General features: G+C 36.7%; 1 protein-coding gene across 1 annotated transcript in view; it reads left to right on the top strand.

Annotated features, from left to right (window-relative positions):
- myo3b (myosin IIIB) overlaps positions 1–18,774 on the top strand; it is a 212,167-nt gene that overhangs the window by 188,218 nt on the left and 5,175 nt on the right. Inside the window, exon 37 of the mRNA XM_089132995.1 lies at positions 897–1,072. Coding sequence (XP_088989121.1) covers positions 897–1,029 — 133 coding nt within the window. The 3' untranslated portion in view covers positions 1,030–1,072. The remainder of the gene's footprint in view (positions 1–896; positions 1,073–18,774) is intronic.

Raw genomic sequence — 18,774 nt, 5'->3', positions numbered from 1 at the left:
TTGATTGGATAAAGCGCATTCATTTTTACAGTGAGGTCATGAAAGTATCGTGTAATGGAAACGAGAAATGCAGCCAATGTAGTTTAGAATGCAATTAGGGAATTTGACGTGTCTTGCTAATTTTAGAACTAATTTTAACAATATTTTGCGAATTCTTATATAATTATTATTCATGCAGTTTTTCTGATCTCATATTGGTTGAGAGATTATGCTCAAGTGTTGCACTTAATTTAATTTTTTAATTTACCTCACCATAGAATCATTTCTTTGAACTACTGAAGACACAATAAAAATAAATATTAAAAAAAAATACTGAATTACTATTCAAATATGTAATGATACAGCCAGAAATTAATTCGTAAACTCATTTAATTTACAATGTGGAGCTCTGCATCAGTGTATCAACTTCACAGTATGATTCCCAGACCATTCCTAACAATATATTCTAAAATAGCTTCATAAAACAAAAACACAATTTTCTTATCCACCCCATAAAAAGTGCAATCCCAGATGTGTTTTTAAAGGAAATAATTACATATAGCACAGTATAATAATATAACAGTATAATAATTACAGTATAGCACCAAATGTACCCACTTTCTTATTATGTGATACAAGGCAGGGCTGAAAATTGTCCCGAACTAGACTAGATTTCCCTCGGTGAGCCAATATATAATTAATACATTTTACTGTAAAAACTTGAAAATGATTTTTAAAAAATGTCCATGTTAGAGTCATAACTTAGCTCCAGAAACGTTCTTATCTCACTCTTAAAGATGACTTTTGTTCTTGTAACCTTACAGTTAAGTTAATAATTTTGACTAGTTAATTTAGATATTACATAAAATCACTCTGTTTGACTTCATGTGTCTGTGGCTCTTATCAATATTTCTCAGGCAAATCAAGCTCCTGGATGGAGAGGATGAATATTATCAACTACTGTCCACAATAGAGTCGGTTCCTGAGGAGGAAGCTTTATCTGGCCCCTCCCCAAACTCTACTGCCCCTCCCACTATCTCATCCAGATGAGCTGAGCTCCGCCCACCCTTTAGACTGACAGCGCTGACAGCTGGTAAGAGCTCCACAGACACCCGACCACAGCGTCTGTACACCATTAAACACACACTACCAACTTATTGGCTTAGAAACTTGTTACATCATGATTCTAAGTATTTAAAGGGATAGTTCGCCAAAAAATATTATTTGGCTATACAATGGAAGTCAATGGTCAGCTGTTTGATTGCATCACTCAAAATATAGAATACATCATCATACAGGTTTTGGAATGACATGAAGGTGAGTAAATGATGACAGAATTTTCATTTTTGAATGAACTATTCCTTTAAAAGTATTGACAATAAGCCATTGCAGGTTGTTCTTTACAATGCTTTTACCATGATTAAAGATGACATGAAAGCATCGCTTTAAGTTCATATCTGTTAGCTTTGAAGTACACATTCTGTACACTGTAACACTTTGTACTCTCTTTAAGTGCACTTAAGTGGCATTTTATTTGATTAAAATTATCTGCAGGTACTTTTTTTGATGGTTTTAAGATTTGAAGTACATTTATCAAAATTATGCACACTTCTTTTCCACTTCCTCAACCCGTATTGGTGTCCCAACCCAATTAAATGAATAATAAATCCTTATTTTAGGACAAGGCCTTTGATTTGTCCATCCTTCTCAGTAGAAAAGAATGCTATCCCAGTAAATTAAAATGTTTTCGGACTGACTTTATGGGGTCTTTAAAGGGTGTTGATAAGCGTGCAGTGTGGTTCAATCATCCTCGGCATCTTATTAACAGAAATAATATAATAGACACCAGTGTTTATTAAAACTAGTCATTTTTATTTATTTATTTAATAATATTCTTGTAGCAGTATTTGGTTAGTGTACTGTATTGTAGATAATTAATATAGAATTAATTGATATACTGTAGTTTATATGTGGTCAGCTCTTGTTAAAATGGACACTTCCTTTCCGGGATGCTGATTGGTCAATCCAGCAGTCCAGTCTGGCTAAACTGTATAACAATGCGCATCACCCACAGACACCAACTAACTTTCGTTTACACGTCAGGAACTATATTTTCTAGCGGAAAAAGAGTCGTCATTTGTTAATATTGAGAAAATAGTTCGTTGAGACTACGATTGCTTTCAGACCCTTTTAGCCTTGAATATGATCACAATATAGCACAACTTCCCATATTTTATTGCATAATTAATTTGGCTTCAGACATGGCTCATCCAGTCAGACTTTAGACGTGAACTATCTGTTTTATAAAGATGAATTATACCTGGCCACAGAAGAAAGGTGGTACTTTTTGATAATGGTAGCAGACCTTGGCACAGGACTAGTGTCAGTGTCTCTCTCTGTACTCAAACACAGATAAATGAGTACTACTAAAAAATAAAGCACAACTGCTCTTCAGAGAAACAACAAATCACTCACATACTGCTATGTACCTTTATTTCTGTGCTCTTTTTTCCACCACTTTGTGATTGTGGTCTTGTTTGCTGTGGCAGACTGTCAGATTAGACACGTTTTGCCCTAATACACATGACAGACAGTGCGGATGTCACATGGCATGAATGAATGAAGAATTTAATGACATAGCTCGCTGATTTTGGAGGCTTTGGCATCCTGTGGTGTCATAATAGTGACTCGGGACACAACAGCAGTTATTTTCAGAAACCCTGACTTTCTATTGACTTTCTACCATATATATAAAGTAGCCCCCAAAAATACTTGGACACAAAGGCACACCTAAAAAAATAGATGAATTTCATTAATTTATCAAAGCAAGAGAAATTTTAAGTCTAGTCAAGTCACCTTCATTTAAATAGCTCTTTTTACAATACAGATTGTTTCAAAGCGGCTTAACAGTGACAATAGGAAATGATGGATGCAACAAATTTTGTTTTGGCTGTACAGCAGTTCTAGAACAAAGTCATTGTCCACCTTAAGTAAGTTTTTGATTGATTAATTTCAGCTGTAAAAATCATTATTTATTTACTTATGGGCCGCTTAAACTTTTAATGCGTTTATTAACACGACAACAGTGCTTTGGTGGCTAGAGAACACAAACATTAAAAAGATACCGATCTCCATGTTCTCTTCAAAAACGTGAATCAGTGAAAATGGGGATGGTGAAAGGTGATCATTTTAATAACATTTTGATACAGAGGAGAAAACTTTTTGTCGTTAAAAAAAAGCTTTTGTCACAACCCGATCTCACGGGAATTCGTACGAATTTCACGAGGTGGCTAATTCGTTACAATTCGTACGACCTTACTCGTACGAATTAGTACGATTTTGCTAAATTGTACATATTTTACGAATTAGCCAATTCGTATGAATTCGTGCGAATGACCTACCCCTGACCCCGCCCCTAAACATAACCGTCACATGGGTTTAGACAAATCGGAAAAATTTGTACGAGTGAGGTCGTATGAATTAGTACGAATTAGCCACGTTTGAATCACTCATACGAATTCGTACGAATTGGTCGTGAGATAGCGTAGAGTTGATCTATTGTACTATTGCTGCTGACACTACAGGGCTGCGTTGTGAGCGTGTCTAGGCACAGATATTTGGTATATCTGATCTGGATTTGGCCTGAGTCCGGCTGACTACGGTAAACCTCAGGATAAACAGAGAAACTAATATTAGCATAGATGCCATTCTTCTTATGATGTAATGAGTACATCAGATATTATGGACCAGCTGGCGTTTGTTTATTAAGCATGCGGGGCAACCACGCATTAGAGCATTACAATAATCTAGCCGAATCTAGTTAAGTTCAAGAACACATGAACTGTTCTGCATTTGTCATTGAGAGCATATGATGTAGTTTAGATATATTTTTAAGGTTTTACAGATGCTAGAAATGTGGCTTTCAAATGAAAGATTGGTATCAAAGAGCACACCCAGGTTCCTAACCGTCGACGAAGACTTTGGAGAGAGTAGCCATCAAGTGTTAGACAGTATTCTAGGTTACTACGTGTGGGGGTTTTTGGTCCAATAATCAGAATCTCTATTTTCACTGGAGAAAGCATCCCACAACATACTGGAAACTCATGTAAACTCCCACTGCAACGTTACCATAATAGGCTACTTTTGTCAGTTTGACATTGAACTAATGCTCAGCAATGTCAACATAGGTGAATGCATAATATGATAACGAAACCGGTTAGTGAACTAGACTGAACAATTTCAGTGTCACAGTAAAGGCCTGTTCACACTGGGACGAATTTTGTGCGAGATATTCGCCAATGTTTAGCGCCTCGTGACTAAACAATGGGCGCCAATGTGAGTGTGCACACCGACGTGAAAAACACCACGCGTAATTTTTGTTTTGTTTGACGCAACGCGTCAAAAACTATCTGACCAATGAGATTGGCGCTTTTGCTCACGTGTCTGGTGCTTCTGAAATTACAATAAAACACAACTTGGGGGCGCTCAAACACAAAACGGTCTTGCCGAGCACACATACGGCGAAGAAGATATAGGCTACGTCACACCGTCTAAAATCAGAGAATGTCTAATTGAAGAGAATTGGCACTGGCTGGTTACTTCCGGGTTCTGGACTGGCTGCAGTAACACGTCTCTGTCCATGCGGGGGCGCTCGCGGTCGAGTGCAGAATGAATGGGAGTCAATGGGGTTTCACCCCCAGAAATCCACTTTTCTCAGGATGTCATTTGAAAGTTGCATTCAAAAGGGAGGGCTAAGAAAATACACTCAGCTGAAAATTGCATTTTTAAGTTCACTTATCTGTTCTAAAAATCCGTTCAAAACTGTGATGACGTCACACAATAGCAGAATGCTAGCGTGTTCCGGCCAACAACAGCCTAACCTGTAAGAAATCAAAAGGACATAAGTACTCGTTCATTCGACTTTTGGCCTATAATCTATATTGAACTTGCGGAATCAACAATAAAATCTATGTTGATTTCACGACAAGCAGATGAAAGAGACACATTTAGCCGTTTAGCCCCATAGACTCCCATTCATTCTGCACTCGCCCGCGATCACCTCCAGTGGAATTCTAATGGAACTGCAACCAAGATGATACACAACGGGGCTAATAGGAAGTGCCAAGGCTCTCCGTTAGACAGGCTCTGCTACAATGCAAGGCAAGATGCCTATGGGCAAGATGAATGTTGAGCTGCTGGTCTCGGAGCATAAAGAGCTATATGATAATATTTATATTAGTATTTCTTTAATAATAGTATAGTATAGGGTGACCAACAATTCTGTTTTCCCAGGACATGTGTAACGGTCACTTTGTGCTTTATAGAAATATAGAGTTAAGATGGGAACTGCGCCTGTCAGTTAGATTTTGACAAGTGAGGAGAGGAGATAACCGCTCTGCCGACTCTCTTTGTATTCTTTCTTTTATTTCCTTTTTCTATTGTGACCAGAGTTGGATGTTTGTTTGTGTATTTTTTTCTCACTCGATCCCCATGTTTGAGGACGAGTGAAACGTTTGAGTGGTTTTATTAAACGCGGGGAAATACGACAACACTCTTCTCTCGTGCATCTGTTCATCTGTCAACTAGTGCTATGTTTTTATCTCTGGGCAACATCTCAACTTTGCGTTACACATGTCCTGTTTCCACATCCTGTCCTGTTTTTAAGTGATGAAAATGTCCTGGTTTTCAAAAAAAACTGCTGGGAAAGATCAGCTCTACAGCAAAATATAGATGGGCAAACAAGGTGGATGAGAAAGAAAAACAGGATAAAGAGGATGAAAACTAAAGGTATAAATAGATTTTGTTAGTTCGTTTTTGTAAGTTTGTGAGAGCTATTTTTTGTTAAATTTGGAGGCATTTCTTTTAGTTATTTATTTTTTTTATTTTTCTAATACAGAAGACATTAAACATGTTGAGTAACCTCTGAGAAGCCTATCTGAATTTGTGTCTTGTATAACAATTTTCTATCCATACGGAGGAGGCATTTAAATGTATTGAAATTAATAAGGCATCTTTGAGTAAACTTTGAGTATCATTCGAGTATCTGTTCGCTAGTCCGAGTGTCCTGGTTTTTGATAATTAAAATATGATCACCCCACCCCTAGTATACTATTATTTCTGTTTTACAATAAGCGCTAATGTCAGGGAATGAACTGGGTCTTGGGTGTTCGCCCCGGTGTGTACGGGCCTTATGATCATAGGAAGTAACATTACTGTACTGAATGTGTCTGGAAATGTGTGTAAACAATATGATAGTAGTGGGATGAGTGACGTTAGACAGTAGATCTAGAACATAAAATTACAGTTACATCCTAAAGCACCTTTTGTTATTCTGGAACAGTCTTTTGTATTCATTCAGTGCAGTCTCATCCCAAGACGTCATATAACTGACGTCTTGGGACGTCTTTTGACCATACGTCAACATCCGCCGTTTTAGGGTACCCTTAAACGTCGGTTAGATGACGTTATCAGATCCTAACCCTACCCCAGACCTAAACCTACCCCGTCACATAACCGACATTAAAGGTAAAGCGCCAGTTGTATGACGGCCCGGGATCGTCATGTAACCGACGTTAAAGGGTACGCTAAAACGGCGGATGTTGATGTATGGTCAAAAGATGTCCCAAGACATCAGTTATATGACGTCTTGGGATGAGACTATGTTAATTAATTTCATGTCTCATATATGTTGTAGTTTACCTTGCTATTTCATTACAGTTTACCATTATTTATTTCAGCATATCTGAAAACTTGTAATTTATCACAATAAAAATAGCCTAAGTCTCATTACGGAAGTTATGGTATAACTTTATGGTATAACTCTCTATAAAGTATAATTCAAACGCTCTGCCGATGTTGATCCATTTTTCGTCCTAATTCGATCCGATTCACTTTTGGCCTGATGAGCTTCAGCAGATACATTTTTGTTTCTTTGTTTTTTTTTATATTTATGTGGAGTTTCGCTGCTGTGCCGTCGCATAGACCGTATATAAAATGAGAGAGGCTCGGGAGCGCGCATGCACGTCACAGCCAATGGATTTTGCAGAAAATCCGACCTTGAGACTTCACTTAGAAATAAGAAAACTGGCAATAAGCAATAAAAAAAGCATTCATTTTAGAAGAAAAGTTACATATAGCACCTTTAAAAGCCCATCAGAGTCCTCGCTACTTTCATCACACCCTGACAGAATCTTATGAGTATTATATATAAAGATTAATTATATGTAAAGTTATAAAAAATAATTCACTAAAAAAAAAAAAAAATCTTTTGAATTATAAACAATGGAAGATCAGAGAATACATTTATGAAGTGTGTTTTTTTAATGGTCCTTATTGTCTAAACCTACGTTTTTAAGGCCATATGAAGCAAATATTGAAGTGGCCTTTTGAATATTGTGTGATGTTTAGGGCAGCCCTGCACATTTAGAGATAGATCTGACCTTATCTCATGGCGTCAGGCAATATCTGCATTTCAAAGCCTCTCATGGTTATGGAAAGTTTGAGGAATACTCTACAATGTCTTTCTTATTTTTGATTCACATCCTTGATATAGCTCTTTCATTAAACACAGTTTATCAAACCAATAATGATACAATCATTAATTTGAATTCTCCTCAAGGAGGCAGATAACATTAGCACATGAAAAGTGATTCTTTGCTTTTGATCCCCCCTCTCACAGAAACAGAGACAAAAAGACATGAAGAGAGCAAGATAAGACTGTTATGAATGCCTTGCATTTCAAATTGTTTTCCACTTTGTTCTTTAAACATGTTTTTTTTTAAACTTTTTTCTCCAAATCTTTTTTTTTTTTCAACACAACATTCGCGGACCTGCCGTGATGTCGGTGTAGACGAGATTCTAGATGAGAAATTCTGGACAAATCTCTCTCTCAGATGAGAAGGGCGGCACACAAGCCAATTTGTGGCGCTGTTTAATGAAATTTGCATATCATTTGGTTCATCTGAAGTTGTTGACCCCTCAGGGCCCAGAAGGAAATCTGATCTTTAGTGAAGATGTAGACAGATCTTATTCTCTCAAACTCTCTCTATATCTTTCTAGCTCTCTCTTTCAATTGCTTTCAGGTTAAAAACAGCCTTGTTAGCATGCTTGCTTTATTGGAATTGGCAAGGTTACATATCCAATATTTTCAAAGAATGAAATTTAATGAATAAATATTGCACACATATTCAAACAGCAAGAATTCACATATCTAATAGCCACACTTGCACTCTCTTAGAAGAAAAAGTTCTATATAGAAACTTAAAAGGTTCTTTCAGCGCTACATATTTGGAACCACTAAAAGGATCTATATAGAACCCTTTTTTAATGGTTCAATAATAAGAACCCTTTAGGGTAAAAGGTTCTAAATGGAACCATTTGGGTTCATTCATCATCATTTGTTTTGTCCTTTTCAGATTAAATGTTTCATATTATTGACAAACTTCAAGACCCTAAAATGTATTTATGAATGCAAGTGAATGATCACAAAATTCAAATGTATATATTTATATCATTTTATGTAGTTAATCAATATCACATGAAGAGTGCCATTTCAGTTTTTCTCCTCCAAAACTCAGCATGATTAAAATGTGATATTAAGTAGAACTAAACAATAATTTAGTTACAACTACAAAATGTTGCAGAATAATGTAATTTATGAATGAACAATAGCATATAAAGAGCCTTTTGTTATTATAGTAACCGTTTTAGCATAAAAGGTTCTTTGGAGTTGAGTAAAGAACCCTATACGCTTCATATATACAACCCCAATGAACTGAAAATCAATGATCATATCAAAATGATTCTGGTGGTTTGATATTTCAGTTCAGTAATCCCAAATCGTCATATAACTGACGTTTTGGGACGTCTTTTGACCATACGTCAATATTCGCCTTTTTAGGGCCCCCTTAAACGTCGGTAGATGAGGTTATGGGATCCTAACTCTACCCCATACCTAAACTTAACCCTAAACCTAACCCGTCACCTAACTGACGTTAAAGGTAAAGCGTCAGTTGTATGACGGCCCGGGATCGCCATCTACCGACGTTTAAGGGGGCCCTAAAAAGGCGGATATTGACGTATGGTCAAAATACGTCCCAAAACGTCAGTTATATGACGATTTGGGATGAGACTGTGTTATTTGAGTCGGTTCTGGATCGTGTTCTCATCAGTTCATTGAAATTGCAGGAGATCTGAGTGTTTGTAGCCAATTGTAACAGTAGTTTATTGATTTGATGAGGTTTTTCCTTCAGAACTGCTGTCAGTCATTTTGATTTGGAGACTCTCGTGCCAAACACTATATGAAGGTTTGGAGGAAGGTTTTGTTAATCAATTACAATCCACTGAGTGGATGCATCATCTGATGTGTGACCATTTGGTAAGAAGCCAATTTGGCATTTGTTCAGTAAATTTCTGTCACTGTAAAAAAAAAAAAAAAATGGATGAATTTGTTCTTGTATTTTACACAGGTTTACATATTACACATGTTTTACACAGGTTTACCCCATATTAATAATTAATGTCCCAGATGCTGGTAAATGTCCTTGTCCTGAAGAGATGAATTTGAGAACAGCTGATATATTTCCTGGTCATTGTATATTCAAAGTGGTTTTCGTTATAGAAGTGTGGAAATTGATTTTCCAGTTGTCTAAATTTTCATGATCTTTAAATGTTGTCCAGTTTCCTCTGTTCATTTTACACAATTACTGTCCTCATTTGTATCTAGCTGATACCCGTTTCCTTCCTTATTTTACAGTATATTCACTTGCAATGTAATTACAGTGTTCTTACCAAGTAACTACTGGTTAATATAAGGTAACCTCATGGGTTAAGGTTGGGTTTAGTGGTAGGTTCAGGACTACTACCTAGTTATTATTGTAATTGTAACAATAAGTATATAGTATATCCATACAAAACAGGCTGTAAATAAAGTGCTACCGCTCTATCTCTTTAATCACGTACATCATGCATCATAAAGCGGTTTCCCACTGAACTAGTAAGTCTTTACTGTGATTTTGAGTTAGATGTTAGATGGGTGAACTCTTTTGGTACCAATATAAGGTCACTCTTTAGGTTTTGGGTAGCGTTCCAGTGACAGCTTTTGTACTTTTTTTCTGAGAGTGTACACTCTTAGAAGAAATGGTTCTATTAAGAACCAGAAATGGTTCCATATATGGAATGCTTCATATATGGAACTCCAATGGTTCTATATAGAACCATTTTTTTTTTGGTAAAAGGTTCTATTGACCAAGTATGGAACCCCAGGGTTCTATATAGAACCCAGAGGAACCCTTTTTTGTAATAGTGTATAGAACCTTTTAGGGGTTCCAAATACGTAGCGCTGATAGAACCTTTTAAGGTTCTATATAGAACCTTTTCTTCTAAGAGTGTATAGAGGCTTTCAGAAATTTTGATCTTTATAGGAGTAGTTCAGTAGACTTCATTGGGTACCAAACGGTTCAAGGTCCAAAAGACAGTTTCAGTGCAGCTTCAAAGGGCTTTAAACGACACCAGACGATGAATAAGGGTCTTATCTAGCGAAACGATCAGTCATTTCAAAAATAAATAAAAAAGTTTAAGTTTTATAAGCACAAATGCTCGCCTTGCTCTGTTTTGTGATGCACGTTCAAAACTCTCTTGTTCATCGAAATGAACAAATCTTTTTTCGAGTCATTTCGTTCATTTCGTTGAACAGCAGAGTCACAAACGTGCATCACAGAACAGAGCAAGGCGAGCATTTGTGCTTATAAACTTAAACTTTGTTATTTATTTATTAAATGAGCGATCGTTTCGCTTGATAAGACCCTTATTCATCGTCTGGTGTCGTTTAAAGCCCTTTGAACAGTTTGCAGTTTGCACTGAAACTCTGAAGGACCTTAGACCAATTGGTTCCCATTGAAGTCCATTATATAGAGAAAAATCCTGGAATGTTTTCATCAAAAACCTTAATTTCTTTTCGACTGAAGAAAGAAAGACATGGACATCTTGAATGACATGCGGGGTAAGTAAATTATCAGCAAAAGTTTTTTTTAAAAGAACTACTCCTTTAAATTTATGCCAAGTTTGTGACGTATTTGTAAAACATTTTAAAGACAAATATTACTGAGTGATTTTCAAGCAGGCACATTATGCACACTTCTGTGAAGGCGTTGTGGACACGAGTGCTTTCCCATGTATTACAGTGAATAAAGAATCTCCTCATCCATAAACGGCCTCGCCGATTCCATGACTCATTACAAAGTATAGTCAGATTTTGGTTTTAGAATGAATTTTTAATGTTTAACCTAAAGTGTCGATTTAATACTCAACTTTCCATGCAACTTCCTTCTAAAACTGACCTAAAATTTTCGATTACCAAAATTACTCAAAGCCTATTTTCGAATGACATGTAATTCTTAATCCAGCAGACAGAGACCCCATACGGTAACACTTTACTTAAAGGATTAGTTCACTTTTGAAAAAACTTTTGCTGATAATTTACTCACCCCCATGTCATCCAAGATGTCCATGTCTTTCTTTCCTCAGTCGAAAAGAAATTTAGGTTTTTGATGAAAACATTCCAGGATTTTTCTCCATATAATGGACTTCAATGGGAACCGGATGGTTCAAGTATCAAAAGACAGTTAAAGGGTTAGTTCACCCAAAAATGAAAATTCTGTCAGTATTTACTCACCCTCATGTTGTTCCAACCCCGTAAGACCTTCGCTCATCTTCGGAACACAAATTAAGATATTTAAGATATTAAGATCGCTCCTGCATACAGTCCATAGGCTTCTTGAGGGACTGGCTCTTGCTGTCCTCGAAAAGTCATTAAAGACATCGTTAAAATAGTCCAAGTGACTACAGGGGCTCAATCTTAAGTTTATCAAACGACGAGAACACTTTTGTGCGCAAAAAAACCAACAAAAATAACGACTTTATTTCAACTATTCACTTCCTTCTCTATGCGCCTCTAGTCAGTTAACGTAGTGTGATAGCGTAGAGCTACGTCACACGTAGGCTCACTATTGGCCGACGCTGGTCATGTGTGTGATGCGTGTGACGTACAATAACAGAAGCTTACGCTATTAAACTAGTAATCTGACTCACGCAGAGGGAGAAATAAACGAATAGTTGAAATAAAGTCGTTATTTTTGTTGTTTTTTTGCACACAAAAGTGTTCTCGTCGTTTGATAAACTTAAGATTGAGCCCCTGTAGTCACTTGGACTATTTTAACGATGTCTTTAATGACTTTTCGTGGACAGCAAGAGCCAGTCCCTCAAGAAGCCTATGGACTGTATGCAGGAGCGATCTTAATATCTTAAATGTCTTAATTTGTGTTCCGAAGATGAACGAAGGTCTTACGGGGTTGGAACAACATGGGGGTGAGTAAATACTGACAGAATTTTCATTTTTGGGTGAACTAACCCTTTAATAACTGTTTCAGATGCAGCTTCAAATGTCTTTAAACGATATCAGACGATGAATAAGGGTCTTATCATGCGAAACGATCGGTTATTTCAAAACTTATTCCAAAAATGTAACTTTTCTAAGGACAAATGCTAGCCTTGCTATATTCTCTGAGGCGCGTTTGTAACGTCACGTAATACGTAATTACGTTCAAAAGGTCACGGGCGACGTAGCCGGAAGTACAGAATCAAAATCGTCCGACATCGTTGTTTTTCCTTTTAATTCCTTTTTTTGTAAACGGTGTTTGAGTTAGCTTGCACGTTCAACCTATGCGTTCAACTTGTAAACACTGACTCTGTACTTCTGGCTACGTCGCCCGTGACCTTTTGAACGTAATTACGTAATACGTGATGTTGCAAACGCGCCTCACAGAATAGAGCAAGGCTAGCATTTGTCCTTAGAAAAGTTACATTTTTGGAATAAGTTTTGAAATAACCGATCGTTTCGCATGATAAGACCCTTATTCATCGTCTGGTGTCGTTTAAAGACATTTGAAGCTGCATCTGAAACTGTTATTAACCGTCTTTTGATACTTGAACCATCCGGTTTCCATTGAAGTCCATTATATGGAGAAAAATCCTGGAATGTTTTCATCAAAAACCTTAATTTCTTTTCAACTGAGGAAAGAAAGACATGGACATCTTGGATGACATGGGGGTGAGTAAATTATCAGCAAAAGTTTTTTCAAAAGTGAACTAATCCTTTAAGACTGAATAAGACTGACATGAAACCTTAATAATCAGGACATGACATGAGGTTTCATGTATGTTTATGACAACTGTCATTAAGTGTCATTCGCTCAGTTATGACATTTTTAATGCAAATATGACATTGTTTGAGATGTCTTGACATAAACCGATACATCATAACCTGTCGGTGTCTTTGTCATTACAACTTGACATTACTAAGACAACACAACCTGTCATAAACATGACATAGCAGATTCATTATCAAACTTAAGAAACCACCTAGCTTTATTGGTTAAAATTGCATTAAACTGTCAGGTGGTTGGTTTTGACATTGGCTGTCATGAAGCCCTTATAACATTTTAATGACAAATACAATTAGCACCGCTGTAGTTGAGGTCACGAAATATATTCAAGACACAATGTCAAAACCAACCACATGACAGTTTAACTTCATTTAATGTCAAGATGTCATGACAAAGACATCTTAAACAATGTCATATTTGCATTCAACTGTCATAAACCTTACTTCATATTCAAGACATATGTCATGTCATGGTTATGAAGATGTCATGTCACCCCTTCAAGTAAAGTGTTACCCAAACATGAACGTGTGTTTGTCAGTGTGTGCATACCGAGCTCTAGTTCTAATCATAGCCGGCCGTGTCCAGTTTTCTCGCGCTCGGATGAGGCGGTAATGAGAATATTCTGCGAGCATTATTCCCCGTCTGAGAATATTTAGTTCCTCTGAAAAGCGCCGGCTGAAATAGGTCACTCTAACACCCGCGAGTGCCTCTTTAAAGAACATCGAATCCATTAAGAGAGATCTTGTTCCCTAGATTATTTTGGCCCTGTTTTGCCATGGAAATCAATTTTGAACAAGCTCTCTAGTTTTTGTGCTTGCGAGAAGCCTCTGAAGTTTGCCTTCTCGGCGGGAAAGACATTTTCCAATATTATCAAACAAAGCGTGTGGAACGGTGATTGTCCAGCACAAATCTTGTGTCAGAAGCTCAGTGTTGGCCCTGCACCTGTGCACTTTAATATCTCAGGAACTCTCCATAAAACCAGGACGTGCTCATTAAAGCGCCCTCCGCATCTGGAGCGCCCGACGATCTCTTTTAATGCGGTCCGAAGAGTTTCGACTGTTTGTTCTAGGCCGAGTGTTTTCTTTCCCAAGCATGCAGAGCAATGTGGCACCTTTCAGATATTCTGCAGCCGTAATCTTTAGATAGAGGAGTATTTATTGTCAGACAGCGCACTCTCTCATACTAATAGACAGGGTGGACTTCAAAGGGGGAGCACAAATAGACTAGCATTGTCCTGTCTCTATATCCTCTAGAGTTCAAAGGAAGAGTTTTGAATAGCAGTGTTTCCAAAGCCTCTCTTTCAAACCTGCTGGGATGTAAAGCAGGTAACCTGCCATTGATACACAGGAACACACACTCCCGTATATGTTCGTTTGCTAGTAAACGCTTCCCGCGAGCCGCGTCTCCTAATCGCGCGGGCCGGGATAATAAAGCCGGGAATGAAAGTAAACACTTTATTTTGTGCCGCCTCTCCGAACGAACAGGTACTTTAGGATATTTGCAGATTAGCGGCGCGACACTTTTACGCTGACTGATGTGTGACAGGCAGACGGGCGTAAGAGCCAAACAGATGTCGGGTGCAGGGGTGGGCGCCCTCCCTGAAGACTGATTTAATGAAGAACCGCGGAAAGAGAGAGGGTTACGAGGAGAAAGACAGAAGCTGTAGCGTAAGATGTGGAAAGAGAAGGGCTGAGAGGGGGAGAAGGAGATAAAAGAGTGAGTGGAGTACGCACATCAAAGACTTGCTAATGATGCTGGATGCCATTAGGGCTTGTAGTGGCCTTTGTTTCGGCTTCCTAACACCTGCAATTTGTTGAGGGCTTTCTATGCCCCGCTGAATTACCCACATTTGCATGAGCGCTGCTGAGTGAATACCGAAGGGATAAAAGTGGGAGATTTTACCCCGCTGCATTTGGACTTGAATGTGCCCAAATCTTGCCAATGTTCGTCATCTGTCTCTCAGTGTAGTAACTGAGCTATTAGCTCAACCGTGTCGGAAAGATTTAAGGTTTACCAAACCGCTCCATAGTCCGGTTCCTCAACTACAGGCTCTTTAATGTCTTGGGATGAGTTCAGATTAACAACTTTCTTCTAAGAGCTTTTTACTGTGCACTGTAAAACTGTTATTGTTGGTTTAACTTAAAAAATGAAGTAACCAGGTTGCCTTAAAATTTTAAGTTCATTGAAATGAAAAAATTTAGTTAATACAATGAAGGAGATTGAGTTAATCATCAGGAACTCAAAATATTATGTTATCTGAACCACATAAATTATTAAAGTTGATTTGACAAAAGAAAAAATGTTGTGATTACAAATCATGCAAATATTTTTTTTTTTTTGCTGCATTAAAAATGGTCTAATTCTTAGTACTGTACCCTGATTTTCGCTCCTAAAATATGAAAATCATAAAAAAAAAGTTTTATAGTTAAAACTATGATAATCTAAACAGGAAAACAATAAAGATAAACCATTTAAATATTTGTTATGCTACTGTTTAAAAGTCTTTTATGCTCTCCAAGGCTGCATTTATTTGATAAAAAATACAGTTATATTGTAAAATATTAATTCAATATAAAAAACTGTTTTTTTATGTGAATATATGTTAAAATATAATTTATTCCTGTGATCAAAGATGAATTTTTAGCATCATTACTCCAGTCTTCAGTGTCACTGATATGATGATCAAGAAACATTTCTGATTATTATAAAGGTTGAAAAGGTGTTCTGCTTCATATTTTGGTGAAAACAGTGATTTTTTTGAATGAATATTTATTTGAAATATAATTTTTTTTGTAACATTATAAAAGTCTTTACTGTCCCATTTGATCAATTAAAGGTGTAGTATATGTGAAAATTACTTGTATCAGATTTTACACTAATTGGCAGTCAGACATATATATTCTTTAATAAACAAGCTGTGGTTTTCTTGTCCTCAACTAGACTGAAAGTTGAATGAACAAGTAAAATTGTTATTTTAACTCAAAAATGTATGTTTAAACAACTGCAGATTTTCTATTGAATAAACAAGTATACTTGTAATTTTAACTTATAAATATAAGTTGAAACAACTGCACTACATTTTCTGCAGGTTTTACTTCAATTATACTCTAATGCTTTGAAAATAAATTAAACTTAATTTATCTATTTATCTTGCTGTCTGGTAGACTGCATATTCTTAAAACCTAAACGTCAAGCTTTTAAAACTGCTTCAAACATACATTTTCAACATCAACACTGTTTTTTACAATAATGGAGATAATTTCGAAAACTTAACTTTAGTTGGCCGAACTTAGATTCAAAGTTTACTCAACTAAATTAAATCAGTTCATTGTACGTTATAACTTGTTAGGTACACGTGTCGACACAAGTTAGTTAAACTAAAAAAAGATGCAAAAAGATAACACAATATAATGAGTTATGCCAACAAACATTTTTTTTACAGTGTAGTTCTCCATTTTATTTCTATTTAAAAAAGATTGCTATTAAACGCAATATGTAATTTGACATGTGACGAGAGACACTTACATGTACTTTGAGACACTTAAAAATGAATAGAGACAAGTGAAAAGTGTCTGAGAAACGTGAAAATGCTGAATTCTGTAATCATGGGGTATCAGCTGAACGCTGTCCCGCACACGGCCATATGGAAGCGCGTGTAGCCCATATCTCCTGAAAATGAGCTAAACTTTCTTTTCCTGCGGGGCTTGGATTGAGGTCTGGGGAAAATCAGAGCATGAAATTGCGATTAGCCCCTGTTGTTTCTGCAGAACAGGAATAGGCTACAGCACTTGGCATGGCCGAAGGTGTAACCTGTTTTGTTTGGCCTTGCTGAAGCCCTCCCAGATGGTGCTCGCAGCTGCCACTGAGCAAACACAAGGTGGGCGAGCGCTGGGACCTGTGTACGTTCAGCAGGAAAAACAACAAATCAGACTCGTGTAGACTGATTCTTTATACCTGTGGAAAGTGATTGACCTATTTCAGCTTGAATCCTTAGATTCTCCATGCTAAGCTTTTCCTGTTCATCAGAATATGTATTCTGGCATCATATAACTAAATAAAAAGATCTGAGACCGTTCAAAAGTTTGATTTCTGAAGGATCATGTGACACTGAAGACGGGAGTTATGGATTTCGAATACAGGAATACATTACATTTTCAAATATTGTACAACAGAAACCAATTCATTTCAATTGTAATAATATTTCATAGTATATCTGTTTTTACTCTAAATTCAGCATTAAGAGACTTCTTTCAAAAACATTACTAAACCTTATTGTTTCCAAACTTGAGCAGTACTGTAAAGAAAAAGTTGTTGGATCGATTATTTTTAGTATGATAGATATTATTATATCTTTTAAGGATACTATTGTAGTTTTTGTTAAAATTTTGAATTGGTTTTCATTTTAATTTTACTAAAAGTTTAAAAGTAATTTTAGTTAGTTTTAGTTATGTAAGTCCATGAAGTTAAACTAAATGCAATTAAGAAATGTTTTCTTGGCAAATTAAATGAAATAAAAGTTTAAGTTTTGAAACGCCCTCAAGCGCCCAAAGCTAGCCGTTTTCAGCTGGCTAAAATCGCTTTGTTGGACACACGATATAAATGCTCTAAACAGCTAAACTAAACTCGATCTCTTTAGTATCTGAATCGTTACTCAAACGAATGAAATGGAAATGAAAATCTCCTGATTCACCAATCAAAATATTTGTAAAATATCAAATTCTTTCAAGAACTACAATGATCTGAGCTGACCTCTACATTTACTTCATAGTTCTGTAATTGTATGTATTATTGACTATTGACACATTTGACACATTATTGACTATTGACACATCTATATGCATTTCCGTACACACATTTTAGGGGAAAAATTTTGAGATAAAGTTCTGAAGCACAGCTAAAAGCTCAATTAAAGGTAGGGTAGGCAATATTTTTTATAAACACTTTTTGCTATTCTGGTTGAAATTCTCTTCACATGCTGATAGCAATCAATAATAGAAGTGTCTAAATACAAAGTCTAAATACTATTATAAAACGGTTAGTTCCAATCCTTGATTCTGATTGGTCAATAGTGCTTTATTCATGATAAAACACATCTATGACCGCTTCACCCAACGGCTCTATGTATCACTGCGCAACACTGCAGTTCCTATGTTGTGTTTATTTGAGCTTTCATGCGTATCACACACTGGAGCGTTGTTGCTGTTCACGGTCAGGGACTATTTTTTCTAGCGGAAGGAAGGCTTTTAGTGATTTTACTTCATGAAAGTTGCACTAATACATATTTTTTTACTTTAATATTTGTATTGTGTGGTAACCGTTTTATTAACGCAATAAGGTACGAGATGCAAGAGCTGTATCGTGAATAAGTAACGGCTGAAAGGGTTAGTCCGCTTCGCGTCGGGCCTAACACCGCCCTTCAGCCATTACTTATTCACGATACAGCACAGCCTCTCGTACCTTATTGCTTATAAACATGTATCTTCTGCGGAAGTCACATGACCAAAAAATGTTCGTCCAATATGATACGATGTCCACCCTGCCTGTTAACATATGTATTTCCAACGCATTCTCATCC

Source organism: Pimephales promelas, chromosome 7 (genome assembly GCF_988280905.1).
Source record: "Pimephales promelas chromosome 7, fPimPro1.hap1.1, whole genome shotgun sequence".
Taxonomy (NCBI): domain Eukaryota; kingdom Metazoa; phylum Chordata; class Actinopteri; order Cypriniformes; family Leuciscidae; genus Pimephales; species Pimephales promelas.
The sequence above is the reverse complement of the archived record's forward strand: the minus strand, read 5'-3'. Positions and strand labels throughout refer to the sequence as shown.